Consider the following 16,007-nt stretch of genomic DNA (forward strand, 5'->3'; position numbering starts at 1 on the left):
AGAACACAGACACAAAAGTTCTGCTTTATATTTAATGGTTGTAAGTTGATTTCACCAACAGAAATATTTAAACAAGTGAAACAAATTGATAGTCATGAACCAATATGCCATCACATCACGTCTTTTCGTTTCATAATTCACAATTAAGTTTAAGTTGAATTAACTTGACATTCTGGCCTGCCAGAAAAAAAATCTGAGGATACATTAGTACAATGACTTGCGTGTCTCCCACTGAATAAAGTGTTAAGTGGCTAATTTACCAGTTAATAAGACATGTTTGTATGCGTATATATATATATATATATATATATATATATATATATATATTTAACCAACTGATAGCCACAGCATTTCTTTTTGTTTTTATAAATCAACTAAAGAAGAAAATGTTTACCAGCAAGGCATCTGAAGAGGCCAACAGCTTCACACAAAAGCACTTAAGAAATCAAATTCTCATACAAATTAATAACAAAACATCATGCAATGATGACTTCATCGATCTACAGACAAGTATACAGATCTGCAACTTTGTAACATGTTTTTTCCTCTTTTGCTTTGAATGAATTTCAAAGAAATCACCTCCAACACTACCACAGATACTACTAATGCTTAAACACATCATTTGATTCCCCCCCACCCCCCATTTTTTTTAACCGTTTATCCGTTTAAAGAGCATTTTATGTGCATAATAAGTGTATCTACAACATCAGAGTGAGTGACGTGTAAACAGAACAGTTGTACCTGAGAAGCTTTTTGTTTCAAACCCACCTTAAATGATACAGATACATAGAGGAAAGTTAGAAATCTACTGGGCTAATCCTGTCAATCGACAACCAGCACAGTGATACTTTGTTTAGAACGTCGCCGAGGTTCAGGCGCAGCGAGTAAAGTTCAGGATGAAAACAAACAACGCTTCACCACGCACTGCTAATTCAGAGAGGTTGTAAACCTGAAAAACCACTAAAGTCACTCTCATGATTTTCTAAATAACAACGGAAGCAAATAACGGTAACGAGAGTCGGGCTTAGAGTTGCTCAGTTCACAGCAGAACATTGCACAGTGATTTTAAACATGTAAATAAAAAGAAAAAACAACCATGTCCATATACAGTTAATGTTTAACCATGTAGTATCCTACTCTTGCTACAGCAGAAAAGTGACTTAATCCTAATTGCACTAAAAACTGCCAAATAAATGACAGAACATGCTTAGAAACTAAACAGATTGTCAAAAACAGTCAGCTCCACTAACGAAACATCTTATGTAATGACTTTTTTTCTCTTTTCTTTCTTTCTTTTCTAAATCTGTGATGCACGTGTTGTTTTTTGGTACACAAAAAAACTATTTACCACCGAAGAAACGCACAATAATGAAAGTGATTAATGGTGGTGTTCAGTGACTTATATTTATTTATTTATTCAGCTATTTTAGATTATTGAGGGCAGTGATTTCTATTCTAAACCTAGTGCATATTAATAAGAACACTGTTGGAAATGCAACATTTAAGTCTCTGCTATCTCTTTTTTTAAGGCTTTAAGAGAGAGGTAATAAACAGAATCATATCTGTCACATGTCGCTTGATCTTCGCTTGGATAACCGATTGATTTATTAATACTTTGTTGTGATAATTATTGAAGTGCAGAAAAGCTGCTCTCCACAGAAAAATTATTTCACGTGGGTAAAAACAGCCCGGTCTATGCTGTTGATCCTTGGCTTCTATCACATTCTCTTGCTCACTGTGCCCGCTGTAATGTTCAGTGACAGTACATTCTGTTTAATAACAGCAGACTAATGCCTGGGAAGACACACATGCATTTGCCTGTCCAGACTTGATAGATTAAAAACAAAGAAATCATAAAGATGAAGCACACATAAACCTGTACATAAATACATATTCAATAACCAACAAACTCAAAGTGTCTTCTCAGCATGGCACCCATTCACTCATTTCTCCTACCTCAACATTTTAAATCATGAGTCACTTGCTATATGCTGTATATAGAGGGGTCATCATAGGTCACTTTGGTAATACCATATTCCAAAGCAGGGCTGCTTCAGTCATGTAGCTTTTGGCCATTCAGTATTTTTGTTTTAACTTCTTGCAGCAAAGGCAGCTGGAGTAGTCTTGAGGACAGTTTCACATGGCTTCATTGTTCGAAGAAAGAGCACTCCTGGATCTTGTGAGAGGCCTTAAGACTCTATGAGGAGGCTAGAAGGGACGAGAGAAGCGAACAGAGAGATGGAATTCAGTCAGCCAGTAGCTGCAAGGAGTCGCAAAGTATTTAAAGGATAAAGGCTGGCATTATTTCGGATTTTTCTTATTGTCAAGATGAAAGCAAAACTAAGAAACGGTTTCCCTGTTTTTCCAATTTACCTCTCAGACCAAAGCCTGTTTATTTCTACAGAAGTCATTAACAGGAGAGGAAATTGCAAATATTTACTTTAATTCCTTTTAAGGAGCAGACGGCAATTTAAAAAAAATGTACTGTAAACATTACAAAAGAGGAGTAAACATTGTAATAGTGAATAATCTTCTTCTGTGGATTAACCTCTATCAGCTCAGTGTGCTGGGACCAGACTGTCTCCAGGGTAAAAACACAGCATGTAACGCTTTCAAAGGTTGCCAAGTGCAACACTTTTACTGAAGAGGCCGCCTAGTATCACTATGACTATGGATGTGTTGTGTTTAATTCTTTGTTAGGGACACCTGTTCAGCTGCTTATTAACACAAATATCTAAAGAGCTAATAACACGGCAGGAACCCAGTGCATTTACGAACAATGACCTGCTGGATATTGAGCATCAGAATGGTGAAGAAAAGTGATTTAAGTGATGGCAGGGTTGTTGGTGCCAGATGGTTCTGGTCTGAGTATTTCAGAAATTGTTGATCTACTGGGATTTTTCTCACACTGCCATCTGTAGAGTTTACAGAGAATGGTATGTAAAGAGAAAAAAATGCAGTGAGTGGCAGTTTTCTGGGTGAAATGTCTTTTTGATATCAGATGTCAGAGGAGCATGACATGATTACTCAAATAGCCACTCTTTGCAACCAAGTTTATGCAGAAGAGCTTCTCTGAACACACAAGAGCAAAAGATCACTTCAGGTGCCACTCCTGCTGAGAACAGGAAACCGAGGCTGCAATTTCCACAGGCTCAAAAAATTGGACAATAGAAGAAATGCTGCCAGTATCCTAGTATTTTATAGTATACTATGGGTCCCTTAAAATCAACTCTTTATGACCACAGTACCTATCGTCTGATGGCTGCTTCCAGCAGGAAAATGTTGCATGTCACAAGGCTTAAATCATCTTAAGCTGGCTTCTTTAACATGACAGTGAGTTCACTGTTCTGGCCTCCACAGTCAACAGATCTCAATCCAACGTAGCAACTTTGAAATGTGGTGGAACGGGAGATTCCCACCATGGATATGCAGCGGACATATCTGCAGAAACTGTGTGATGCTATCATGTCAACCTGGACTGGAATCTCTGAGGAATGTTTCCAGTATCTTGTTGAATCTCTGCCATGAAGACTAAAGGTAGCTCTGAAAACAAAATAGGCTCCACCTGGTAAGAACAAGGTGGTACTTAAAGTGTCTGGTGAGTGTATGTTGAATCAAATGTGGCACAGAATAGCTTAAATGACATCAGTGTTTACTGACTGTTGAGAGGCTGTTCGTGATTTTAATATGCAGCTTAATTAAGAGCTCGTGTCTTTAAAACTTGAATTTGGCCTGGTGGTTAAAAGAAGCATGCTTTACTGTTTTTCTCACGTTTCTCTTGTCAATAGCGAGACCTTAGAGAATAGCAATGAATAGGTAAGTTTGGCATTGCATCTGTGGAGCTGTTACTAACTGATTGGGAGGGGGAGGAAAAAAGTCCTAGGTCTCGAGGCGTAAATGCACATTTGTTTCTCAGCAGAGTATTTGTGGTATCAGGGGACTGATGTGGTAATAACTTAAAAACAACAAAAAACTACAGTCCCATGTTGATTGTGATGAAACATTATGTCACTCAGCGCATGCACTGTGGCTCACTGATGTTTCTACCAGGGTTTGGGTCGCATAGGAAGAAGGAACAAGCTCTTTCAGGCTTTAGCTACCCAGGCAACACTCATTTGTAGTATCAATTCATTGTTGATCTTTTCATGTAATCTTCTGACAACTGAAAAAAATATTGCCAGCTTTATCCTTTAATAATCCTGCTTTATTTAGCTGTTCATTGAGAATGTCAATCAAAGACATACTAGGTGTTGAGGTTTATGAATGAATGCTGGTTCAATCCGGGGAAGGATTTCACACAAACATTTCCACATCAAAACTAAAAGTTATTCTAAATGGGTGAAACACACTAGAAGGCAAACCGTGTGAATTTATCAACAATATTTAATATTTCAAAAAAATCTGAGTCACTGCAATCATGCATTCATTTGAACTAAATAATGTTTCTATCAAGTTAATGCATGATTCAGTTTCATCAGTGCAGAAATTCTATTAGCAATCTGGCTCTCCACCATCGCATAGGTACTGGACCATGATGATTTATTTAGGCACGCAGCAGCAGAAATTAGTGAATCATTGAGTAAATCACCATTCTCAAGGGGCAGTTAGGATCAGACAGCAGCTGAGCAGCCACGTTCACAAGGCAGTGTACCTCAGGAGCCTTCCGCTTAGTCAGCCTGAGCTGTGGAGAGCTTGACGCTGCCTGCGCCTCTTTCCTCACCTCCTCAGGCTGCTCCAGAGCCACCGGAGTGGGAGGTAGAGAGGGTGCGGAGGGTGGGGTGGACTGGGGTGTCATAGTGGGTGTAATGGGTGTGGGCTCAGACTCAGAAGTTGAAGCAGTCTGGGACAGAAACTCCTTGGAGTCCCACTGGTCCAACCCCAACACCTCAAACTCAGTCATGTCAAAATCCTGCCCTGTACCGTGGGAAAAGGTCGGCAGCAGGGAATGAAAAACTAAGGAATCAAAGGCCTAAAGCTTCCCATTTCATTACAGAAGAGATGTAGCTGATTTTGGTCAGTTTGGGGATCACGAATGCTCATATCATAATGCATCATCATCCTGCATGCTGCACGACTGAGATCAAACAGCAATTTGCTGCAGCAAATACAAGCATAACAAGGCTGTTCTTATTAGCCCTCCTTATGTCCTCCTTTCTATTATTTTAAGAGTCAGAGTAAACCTTATTAGCCTGTTTTCCATGTCAAATAATGCCACAACAGAAGACAAAACATAATATCGTAGAAGCTTTAGTGGTTTTGCATTTTGGTGATTTTGTTGTTGTCAGCAAATCCAATGATCTCACAAAAAGATCAAAACCACAAAAATGCAACTTTCTGATTCCTCTGCGCCTTAAGCTGTTATACAGAAAGTATAAAAAACACATTAATGAACCACATCTTAGCTCCAGCTGACATTTATTATGATTCATATTAATTTTAACTCCACCCCAAACCAACCGTGCAACTAAAAATACAGCTCGCCAAATGTGTATTAATCCACAGCTGAAAATAGTCCCCAACAAATGTATCCAAGTAGCTACACTGCTCAGCTGTTTAGGACATTATTTAGACACATAAACATATGCAGCCTTAATATGAACAACAGACAACGTCTAAGTCACAGAAAGTAATGGTTTTGGTCTTTTACTTGGATTTGTCGGCAATAACAAAGATCCTCAGAATGAATGAAAATTCAAACGCTGGCTCAGATGTTTACAGCAGCTTGGTTACCAAATATTCAATGACATACCCTTGCTAAGATTCATTATTTAATAATACCGGAACCCCATCGATATTAACAATTGTTACTTCTAAATTTAATTATATGAAAAAAAAATTAAAATTATCTATATAAAAATACGGCACCGATTTAGGACAAACAATAACCGATTCCACATGCTGTTAAAGTTGGCACAAAATCCCTCCAGCTGCATGCGAGTTTTGTCACAGGATGGTTAGCCCTGTGAGGGCCTGACCTGCTCCAAACAGGAAGGTAGGGCTGAGGTTAGGGGGCCAGTCAGGAAAGCTGAGGTACTAAACAATATCTTTGGGCTTAAACGAGCTTGAACAGGAAAACAGATATCACCTCGATAATCTGCGTCACACAAACCAGGCAGGCACTGCTGCAGCATTGTAATGGCTCCTACAGTGTGCTCATGGAGCCCATATTTCCATATTTTTCGGTATGTTGTGCTATTTAACTCATTTACATTTTTATAATGCTTTATAAGACTATTATTTGTTGTTTGTTTATTTAGTTTTCAGGGCTACTGTAGGTGGCACGAAGCAGTATGGAAATCACATCTCCTCACCCTTGTTGTAGCTCTCAGACTTGCTGCGCATCATAGGTCGGGTTCGGTGCTGTGCGGCTGCAGGCTGCGTAGTGTCGGAGCTGCTGTTAACAGGGTCAGACTGGTAGGAAGAGAGATCTTGCATGCTGAAACTCCTGAGTCTGTCTGACAGAACTCCTTGACCCTAAACCGGGAAAGGCTATGTTTTAGTATCAGCAGCAGTGTGAGACAGGCTGGGGATGACATGGCATCATGAAATGCACAAACATTACAGTAATCTGCTGGGTCCTCTGCTTCAAAAACAAATGTTCAAAGCTTCATGAATGTGATCGGCCGCAAAAACATCAAGCTTGACACCTTATTTACAATGCCCGAGCACCGTACCCCCAGCGTAGTACAAAACAAATGTCCTGAGTCTGCATTACCTTTGTTGCAGCCATGACTGCAGCTGTGGCTGCAACGTTCAGTCCTTTTCTCCCAAAATGCACCAGTGTGTCATAGCTTTTGTCCTTTGCTTGGCAGATATACTCATCAATGTCCTAAACAAAGAGCAAAAAAAAAAAAAAAAAGAATCACATGAACATGATGTTTTTCATTGGCATTGTGTAATTGCTGGACAGCTGTTTCATGTGTTGCTTGACTGCATCATTTCATTCTGTGGCTTTTGATCTTCAGAAAGCTCATTTATTAATTTCCTGCCACACAAACAGAGGGGAAAAAAAGGTGGAAAGGAAAAGACGAACAGACGAAGACTGTGACATGTCTTTGCCTCTGTCCAGCGGACACATTTTTAAAAGCTTAAGTGGGAAAGTGAATTGGCACAAAGGCACTTTTGTTCCTGAGACAGTCGCAAAACTCCAGTTCTATTGGACACAAAACCACGCGTGTTAGCTTAAAGCTTAGACTGAACATTTTGCCCCCTAAGCCTTTCCTTTAACTGCACCAGAGGAAATAAAGGAAGATACAACAACAAAAAGGAAAGGGATTTCACCTTTTCTTTTGAGGAAAGCGTGGGATGAACAAACTTCCTGTATAGCACACTGGAACCTTTAGTGTAAGGGGATAGCAGCCACACCACAAAGGCTATCTTCAGTTCATAGTAGAAAGGAAGCCTGCAGTGAAAACACGGAGTAGCAGTAAAACACAATAACTTGTGTTTTTTTTATGTCTGCCATAAAGATTGTTAATGATAACCCTACAAGACTCAAGACAAGAGTTGAAATATATTCCCCGGAGGGCCTCTGTACGATCATTGACACAAAACATCTGCAGTCACCTACCAACAAAGAAACATGTCTGTAAACACTTCCACAGATGTAAATAGGGCAAATATTATCCAGTACATCATCCATTTCACCTGCAATGTCATAGAAAAGTCAAATCTGTTAATGCAAATCCACATAAAACATTTCTATTTACTAATACACCATGGTGTTACTATTTAAAAAAAAACATTTTACTCACGTATTCTTTCACATCTTTGGACTTCACAGCTTTATAAGAAGAGTATGCAGGATATAGTGTACCAAAGACGAGTCTAAAAGACAGAAAACCGCTTAATATTCAGACATTAAAAAAAATGTGCCACAAAGACATGTTTAATGCAATAAAACATGATTAAAAACAATAAAGTGCTGTGAAAAAGTCTATGTTTTGTTTCCAAAGTGACAGACTTTCTTGTAATTTTTAAATTGATCTTCATCAATAATTCTCCAGGCTTTCTGAAAGTCTTTCAAATGTCTTCTTTTGACACTGGCTGTTGTTTAACTCATATGCTGTTCAGTCTTTGTACTGCAAGAACTATTGGTTCCTATGACTACCTGTGAATCCTTTGAGCACCTAACCCAGGGGATGAACCAGTGTTGTGACTACACATAACTGACAACTTAGTGAAGAAGTAATTTTATACCTTTAGGCACTTTGTTGCTGTCAGGTTCCCATAAAAACACAGTTTGACAGGCATAAAATAGTATTTTTGGACCAACAAGATGATTCCTAAAGAGCCAATAGCTGAAACTTTGTAATTTCTCAGCATGGTGTGCAGCGTGTCCTTAAAAAAATTGAGGAAAACTGACAAGCAGAGAACAAAAGACATTTGATAGAAAACACAACAAAATGCAGGCAACATCCAAAGACAAGCTTTGAATGTCCTTCATAAGCTTGGAGAACTATTCCTGAAACAACAAGAAAACTCATCTGTGAGAGTGGAGGCATTAAAGAATAAAAGTGATCGCATCAGATTTTTATTGCACAGCCTGTTTTTCCCTCTATACTCTATTTCCATGTGTATTTGCATGTTTTAATAAATCACTGCACCTATTTCCCATTTTCCTAGCAAATTATGAGGGGTGACTAAAGACTTCTCCACAGCAGTGTATGCTGTGCTTTAAAGCAATCCATATATAGACATTTGGGAATAATTATTTCTTCTTAAGCATTGTATGTACATTTTGTTTTGAATCTTTGGACCTCTTGTAGACATTTACAGGTTTCCAGGAAAGATGAGGTCAATCAGAAACTGTAAAGCCTAAGTATTACTCATGGCTAATAGGGGCTTGGCAGCTGACAGATAAAGTCAAGTCATTTCAGGTAAAATTAGTTCACATATGTTGTCTTTTTTCTTTAAATTCCTCCTCTTATGCAAGCACCTGTGGGACAGAGACGTGGACTCTGTGAAAGTGCTACAACCAAGCAACAGCAACAGCTGCGTAAGTGCGACCTGATCAAATTACTGACCCACATCATGTTGCTCGGGCCTGGCCGGCTAACTCGGAGTTCAGAAACACAAGGACGCTTAAAATATCGACGCAGCTAAAACCTTTCTGTTGGCCACCGATCCAAAAACGAATCTGCATAACCAGGTTTTGAGCTGCCAAAGCGCTGGCAGTCCAATCAGTGTAACAAAATCTCGTTATCGAAATGTAATTGCTTCCCTATTTCGAGGTTAGAGCCTGCTGTTACTTTACACAGTCTGCAATGGTGCTGATTCATAGTTTGTGCAGGCAAAAAATAGCCATAACCTACACTAATAATAATAGGAAACAGGCAGCTATTGATATAAAGCATGGGGGTGTATGCATCCACTCTTATAACATGAAATGCTCTTGCATTGTAACCTGAGAAGGTTGACCCATCCCTTTTGTTTTTTTTTTCCAATGTGGGACATCCACACTCAATATTGGTCCACTCAAAGACCGCTCCTGTTGTTCAGACACCTCGCCACTCAGTGACATTTAGGGCTTCTGGCTATGAAAGAAGCCCCCAGATTTCAGGATCTGACTCATTTTTATCATCTCGTATGACGATAATACATTATTCACTCAATAACGTCATCTCTTTGTCTAGAATAAAAAATAAATCACTTGATAAAAACAAAGAGTGCCAGACTGCTGCGCGCTGCCAGCCTGTTAAGAAATACAGTAGGTCTATACAGGCCCGGGGCTCATTCCGGCTGAAACGACAAAGTACAATCCCATCAAACCCGGGCTGCTTTCAGTCAGAAATGAACAGCACGACACTTGCTCTCTGTGTTGACGTCTGATTCTGATTAAAAAGGCTGTCAGGCTGAAATGCGGGGGCTTGTAAAGCGCGCAGCTTCTCCACCGTTAATGTGCGTCTCGATTTGCCACCTGCAACAATCAGGCGATGCGATCTGTTCATATCCCTCTATGACAGAGAATGTTTTAAATTAATTTTAAAAAGGGGACTTACACCACAAGTCTAGAGATGATCCAGGAGACCATTGCGCTGGGAAGGCGACAGGACGCGCTGTCTGCAGGGAGGAGTTTCCTCCAGATGACAGGCGCGTCCAGGCGGCTGCGTGTGGACGCACACAGGCGGCAACGTGATGCGGGATAAACAGTGAGCGGCCTACAGCTCTTATCCATAGATGGCAGTGTTGCATTGCTCAGACAGTAGACACACAACATGCCGGAGCGTGAGTCCTCAAGCCCACAAGGGTGTGTGGATGTGTCGATTTTATGCAGGGTTGCAAAGGAGACAAATATCTCCTGTTCCCCCTCTCCGTGCTCCTTTTAAGCGTTTGTATTCTGTAATCCCTTTCAAATTTACCTTTTAATACTGCAACCAAATCCCCGTAAAGCTTAAAGATCCAGAAACTACCTCCTACTTGGAATAATACGGTAATACTACGTGGCCGATATGTGTTTGAATGAATACTTTTGTGGTCATTTAAATGAAGGTACACACACGTGCATTACTGCAACGAAAACATTTTAATTAGCGATTTATCTACAAGTAAACTTCTTGATTGCTTGCTTTATGTCAGAATAATAGAGAGTATTATCCATCACACTGCCTCAGAGCTGCAGACAGGAGCAAATGTTTTAGTCTGAACATTCTTGAAAGAAAAGATTAAAAAACATGTATTAAACAACTGTAACGAGAACATGGTGTTTTCAACTGTTACTCATTAACACGTCATGCTCTTTAAACTACACACAGGCCCACTTCAGGATGCAGGGTCCTGATGTTACTACTATTCTATGGTGTAACATTTTTAAAGGGAATTTTTACAATTAATCAAATGACCACAAATCAAGTGACACTGGGGAATTTGAGGAAGATGCAGAGTAGCTAGTGTGGCCTAAAACAATGAGCAAGAGTCCAAATATTTCAGATTGTACCGACTGTAATCTTGCTCACAGTTGACATTTACAACTGAATTTCAAACCTTATTAAAATGACCTCATAAAAACTAAAAAGTGATTTCAAGGACAGGGATATTGCCTATCCTCGAAATTCTCATCCCCTGGTCCCAAACCTGAGAACACCTGCATTACCAGAGCAACAGTACCTCGGCTTTGTCTAGCCTTTCACACACAAACTGCAGCCAGAGCACACAGGCGAGGTTTTGTTACCGTCCAACAAAAGCTGCCAAGGGAGGGCCGTGGCTGGCAGAAACTTGACCCTTTTGTCCATTTTAACAAAATGGACCGAAAACCCCCAAAAACAAACAAAAAAAAAGAAAAAGAAAAAGCCGGTTTGAAATGGGGTGAACTGAAAATGAACCCTTCCTAAAAATTAAAATTCTGCTCCTTTAAAAAAAAGAAAGAAGAAGAAGGCATTAGTTTATTATAGTTTGACTCATAGCTCCTGCATTTAATTAGATAGACTGTTGTCTTTGGAGTAGTCTCATTAAGGTCTTTATTGCTTATATAGGCTATTTTTTTGTGTGCCGGTTGAGCCATTTTATCTGCCAGACAGCATTAAACCGACTGTGTGCACTACTTTTTCTGACCCGCTGATTAGCTGATTCACATATCCCAAAAGGCCTACTATAACAAGAAGAGACCTGAGATGTTAAAAAAAACAACACACAAAAAAAGAAAGGTTAGCGTGATCAATGCTGCAAGCAGAAACAGGCAGAGACAAGTTACTGGTAACTGTCAGCTTTATTCTTAAAAGTTAATTAATGTTTTTCTCCAATGACATAGAAAAAATATACACACAGTACGTCCACAGTACATACGTTCTGAACAACCAACTTATTTCCTCTGCTTGTTGCTGTTTAGGAGGGAGTCATGGGGATGAAGTCAAACATTTAACGAGCTGATTGCTAATGTCAAAAAAAAAAAAAAAAAAAAAAAAGTAAAGCAGTATGCGTGGAGTTTCCGATCAGTGTAACGTGTATAGCCACAGAAAGAACCGACACATTTTGACTGGACTGTACAGAAAACAAAAAGTGAACCCCATCCACCGTCTCTAGTGTTTCGGATTTTGTAGGTTAACTACAGGTAAACGGAACAAACAATATAATAATAATTTGATCCTAAGTGATTAAAACTACAGCTGAATGGCCATTTCTGATGTGACTTGTCATCAACAGTTATTCAGTCTGTTGCATTTGGGATCATAAATGCTTCCACAACTAGTCTATAATAACTTTGGACAGAAGAAGAAGAGTATGATGAAGCACTGTAGGCACAGCAGGCTTTTCTTACTTACAATATGTACACCTTCTTACCCTTCTGCTTGACTTTGGATAATAAAGACTTACCCAGGGTTTACCCTTGATAATTATACACAAAAAGCAAAAACTTATTTTCTTCTGGCTGAGTAAACCAGATGACTATCGAAAAATTGACTGTCGTAGCACAATGTTAACCCCAAATGATTATGTGAATTTATAACAAGAAGCGATGAGGATACTCGAAACTGTAGCCTCTGCACCAGAATGATCTCTGTCCTTCACGGAGTGAGCCATCTGACTTCGACAGGCAGCGCAGCGGCAGTTCACCTTAGCTCCTCAGGGCTGCCAATCTTGACTGCATCTCTTCAATGTCCTCCTCTGACTCTTCATCTGAAGCCGCAGTGGCTCCAGCGGGCTCCATTTCAGGCAGGGCATCTGTGACTTTGTTCGGTGCTTTGCCAAGGGCACCTGACAAGAGAAAGCAGAACCAGCGTTTTCAGTGTTTTGACTTTATAGCCGATCTGTGGTTCAGACTTAAACTCCCTAAAAACCCCCCAAAACAAACAAAAACAAAAATGTGACTTTGAGCTGTGATTTTATTTTGGTCACCTGCTGTGATATCAAAGAGGATCCTGTCGACTTCCTCCTCCGCTGCTTCCTCCATCTCCTCTCCGTCTTCCATGCTCTCAAAAGTATCTTCCATCATTTCCTCAATGATACCAGCCTGAAAGGTAAATATGCCAAGTTTTAGCTTTACTATGAAAAGTTGTGAAATTTCTTTGGCACAACAATCAAATTGGTCAAAAAATTTAACACAACTTTAACTAAAATAATATCTCAAAATCAACAAAGCAAAATAAACAGAATTAAAATATCAGACATTACGTGATATCAAACAATCACGTAACAATAATATCATGGTAAACAGTGACCTTCGTCATCTCCTTCGACAGCTCCCTCATGGTGGCCTGGATCTCTGGGATTTTGACTAGATTGTGCATGGCTTTCATGACGTCTGTGCTCTTCTGCATTGCTCCAGCAACACGTGCCACAGCTGAAAACACGCAAAACAGATTTCCTCAGTGACAGAGCAGAGCATTGATAATCACAATGTCATTAGAAAACCTGCTCTAAGTGACAAACTAAATACGCCCTCCTCCCCATCTTGTGCTCTGCCACACTCACCAAGCTGATTCTTCATGCTGAGAACTACAGAGTTCATCTGTGCTTTGGAAGCGTGAAGTTTTGTGACAGCTCGTTTGGACTGAATCACCTCCTTCGCAAGCACCACGCACACATCTTTCTGTCCCTTTTTGGCAGCGTCTTTGATGGATCGTTTAACTTTTTCTTCTTCTCTTTGAATATCTGAAACCAAAATATATGTCAATTTCATTACACAGACACACAATTTATCAGGTCTTTGATTATATTTATTATATTTACAAAAAGCTAATTTGGTATCTTTATGACTTACTGAGTCAAATGGTTATTTTACACCTTCCAGATCAATAATTAAATGACAGCAATTATCAGACAATTCAAATACATTGTACTTACACTAGATTTATAACTCCTCAGTTTGGTTATCAGATATTTAGGTGAAAGTGATATAAACTGAATGTAAACGGTCCTGGAAGTGTCAAACTCTGGCTGTAGTCTTACCTCGAATTTGTCTGTCCACCACTCTCATTTCCTTCCTGATTTTATGATTCCACTCCTTAACCTGAAAGAGCACATTATCTTATTAAAACATGACACAGTCTCTGTTTATAGGCCAGCTACAGGTGGCTGTACATGTAATATTCGTTTTAACACGGGTGTCGCAATACAACGACGCCATGTACAGCTGCTAATATGTAATGGCTCATAAGGTTGGCTAAAGTGAGGACAGCCATGGTTTGTTTACAGTGAAGACTTATATTAGCATGTATGCTAACAGGCACACTACTATAGAAAGCATAAATCGGCTAATGGACACCGTATACAAGCGTGTGATCTTGAATAGTGTAAAAAAAAAAAAAACTATTTAAGCTAATGTCAAACTTGTTGTTGTTTTTTTTTTCAACTAGAGTGCTGTTGACTACTTAATTATCAACCTGAAGTATCAACATACAGGACGGACAAGCCCTAGCTGTGTGACAGCTAACGTTAGCAAGGATAGCTAGAGCCACTGTCTTTCTTTTCTTTTTGTCCACACGCTCTTAAAGACAGGTTCTGGTCACCATCAGTCAGTACTTACCAAATCAGCTGCTGGCTTCTCCTGTGATTTCCCGAACAGTCCCATCGTAAACAATGTGTTAAAAGGCAAGCTAACCTATTTGACTTGAACTAGCTGGCTAGCACAGCCTGTTAAACTATCACTTCCTGTTCTGGCAAGGGGCGCCCCGGGCTGAGTCCGAATATGAGTAAACATTCACGTCCTCAACAAGAAAACAGGGAATTAAGAACAAGTGTTCAAATAAAGCTAAAATCGAACGAGACACTCAGCAGTGACGTGTTATGGGTTTGCCCTAAAAAAAACTGAAGACATTTGGATCAATCAAAAAGAAAGGTATTACAATTTCTTTTAAAAAAAATCTCTCTATTCTCATTTTAGTTTAGTCTTTATCATTTAAGAGTCTGCTAAATTATTAATTTTATCTTTTATGAATATAGTGTTAAATAAATAATAATAATAACATTTACGTACTTGTAAAACTGGCTAAGGACCTGATTTTTATTATTATTATTATTATTATTATTATTATTATAAATATTTTAATTATGTTATTATATGTAAAACCTTAGAATTTAAAGAATGTGTGCATTTTTGTTTTGTTGTGCCATTTAATACCATGACTTTAAACACTATGAAACCCCCCCAAAACTCACAATTAACCATTTATTTTGGAAATAGAGATAGATAGATAGATAGATAGATAGATAGATAGATAGATAGATAGATAGATAGATAGATAGATAGATAGATAGATAGATAGATAGATAGGCTGAATATAGGCTGTAGTCAAAGTTTAAAAACATTCAAATAATATAATATATTGCACCGGTTGGCATAAGGCTGTTATGTGTGATTCTATCTTTACTGGAAATTGCCGTTTGAGTGACACGCTTACCTAACTTAAACACGATTCCTTAATCCAATAATATAATTAATATATACATTTATTTATTAGGCTTTTTATCTGGAACATTTTATCTTATGGTAGGTACCTAAACAACTTATCCAGAAAAGTTATGTATATTATATTTAGTTTAAACAAAGAAGTAAACATAAACAGATAAAACGCATTGAAATAAAACCAATGAATGAAATGAATATAATTCAATGTGATTACGCGCAGTGCAACCCTCTGTTGTCATTTCCATGGAGATAAGACACGTAAACAGCAGCGTCATATGTCGCTATAAACAAATGTTTGCAATAACAGTAAATATTACTGTACAGACTTAATAAACTTGTATGTATAAGCAATATATCGCCTTAGGGCACTCTAAGCTTTACCTCTCGCAAACAATGCTTTCAGGTAGCGCTTACTTTAATGATATGTACCGCTATCTCATCAGATATGATCTAGCTATCAGTAATGTTAAAGTCATAGATATTATAGTTGTATGGGTATTGATTTTGAGGCACGTGAGATGTGAAGGTGGAAACTGTACCTGCAGGTTAAATTTAGGGTAAAATTTACGTCAGGCCCGTGCCGATGACCGATGACGTACTCAATGGTCCCCTTTTCCAGGTGGTTCTAGATTTTTCTGTTATCGATTGGTTGTCGCACCAATCA

The 16,007-nt window shown here is 38.9% G+C and overlaps 2 protein-coding genes across 3 annotated transcripts; both read right to left on the reverse strand.

Moving 5' to 3' along the window:
* Nucleotides 1–18: 18 nt before the first annotated feature.
* Nucleotides 19–11,588, reverse strand: reep1 (receptor accessory protein 1). Its single transcript, XM_085142793.1, has 8 exons — nucleotides 10,002–11,588; nucleotides 7,755–7,827; nucleotides 7,571–7,647; nucleotides 7,282–7,402; nucleotides 6,716–6,829; nucleotides 6,312–6,474; nucleotides 4,652–4,914; nucleotides 19–2,208 (listed from the first exon to the last, which is right to left on the reverse strand). Exons 1-8 carry the CDS (start codon nucleotides 10,217–10,219, stop codon nucleotides 2,137–2,139), a joined length of 1,101 nt encoding a protein of 366 aa, XP_084998919.1. The 5' UTR covers nucleotides 10,220–11,588; the 3' UTR covers nucleotides 19–2,136.
* Nucleotides 11,589–11,685: 97 nt separating this feature from the next.
* chmp3 (charged multivesicular body protein 3) lies at nucleotides 11,686–15,973 on the reverse strand. Of its 2 annotated transcripts, none has more exons than XM_085142806.1 (6): nucleotides 15,883–15,973; nucleotides 13,885–13,945; nucleotides 13,408–13,587; nucleotides 13,155–13,276; nucleotides 12,832–12,946; nucleotides 11,686–12,690 (listed from the first exon to the last, which is right to left on the reverse strand). In XM_085142806.1, exons 2-6 carry the CDS (start codon nucleotides 13,910–13,912, stop codon nucleotides 12,551–12,553), a joined length of 585 nt encoding a protein of 194 aa, XP_084998932.1. In that variant the 5' UTR covers nucleotides 13,913–13,945; nucleotides 15,883–15,973; the 3' UTR covers nucleotides 11,686–12,550. The 2 variants fall into 2 exon arrangements, with proteins under 2 accessions (XP_084998932.1, XP_084998931.1); XM_085142805.1 differs by lacking the exon at nucleotides 15,883–15,973 and adding an exon at nucleotides 14,462–14,708.
* Between the last annotated feature and the right edge of the window lie 34 nt (nucleotides 15,974–16,007).

Source organism: Neolamprologus multifasciatus, chromosome 19 (assembly GCF_963576455.1).
Source record: "Neolamprologus multifasciatus chromosome 19, fNeoMul1.2, whole genome shotgun sequence".
NCBI classification, from domain to species: Eukaryota; Metazoa; Chordata; class Actinopteri; order Cichliformes; family Cichlidae; genus Neolamprologus; species Neolamprologus multifasciatus.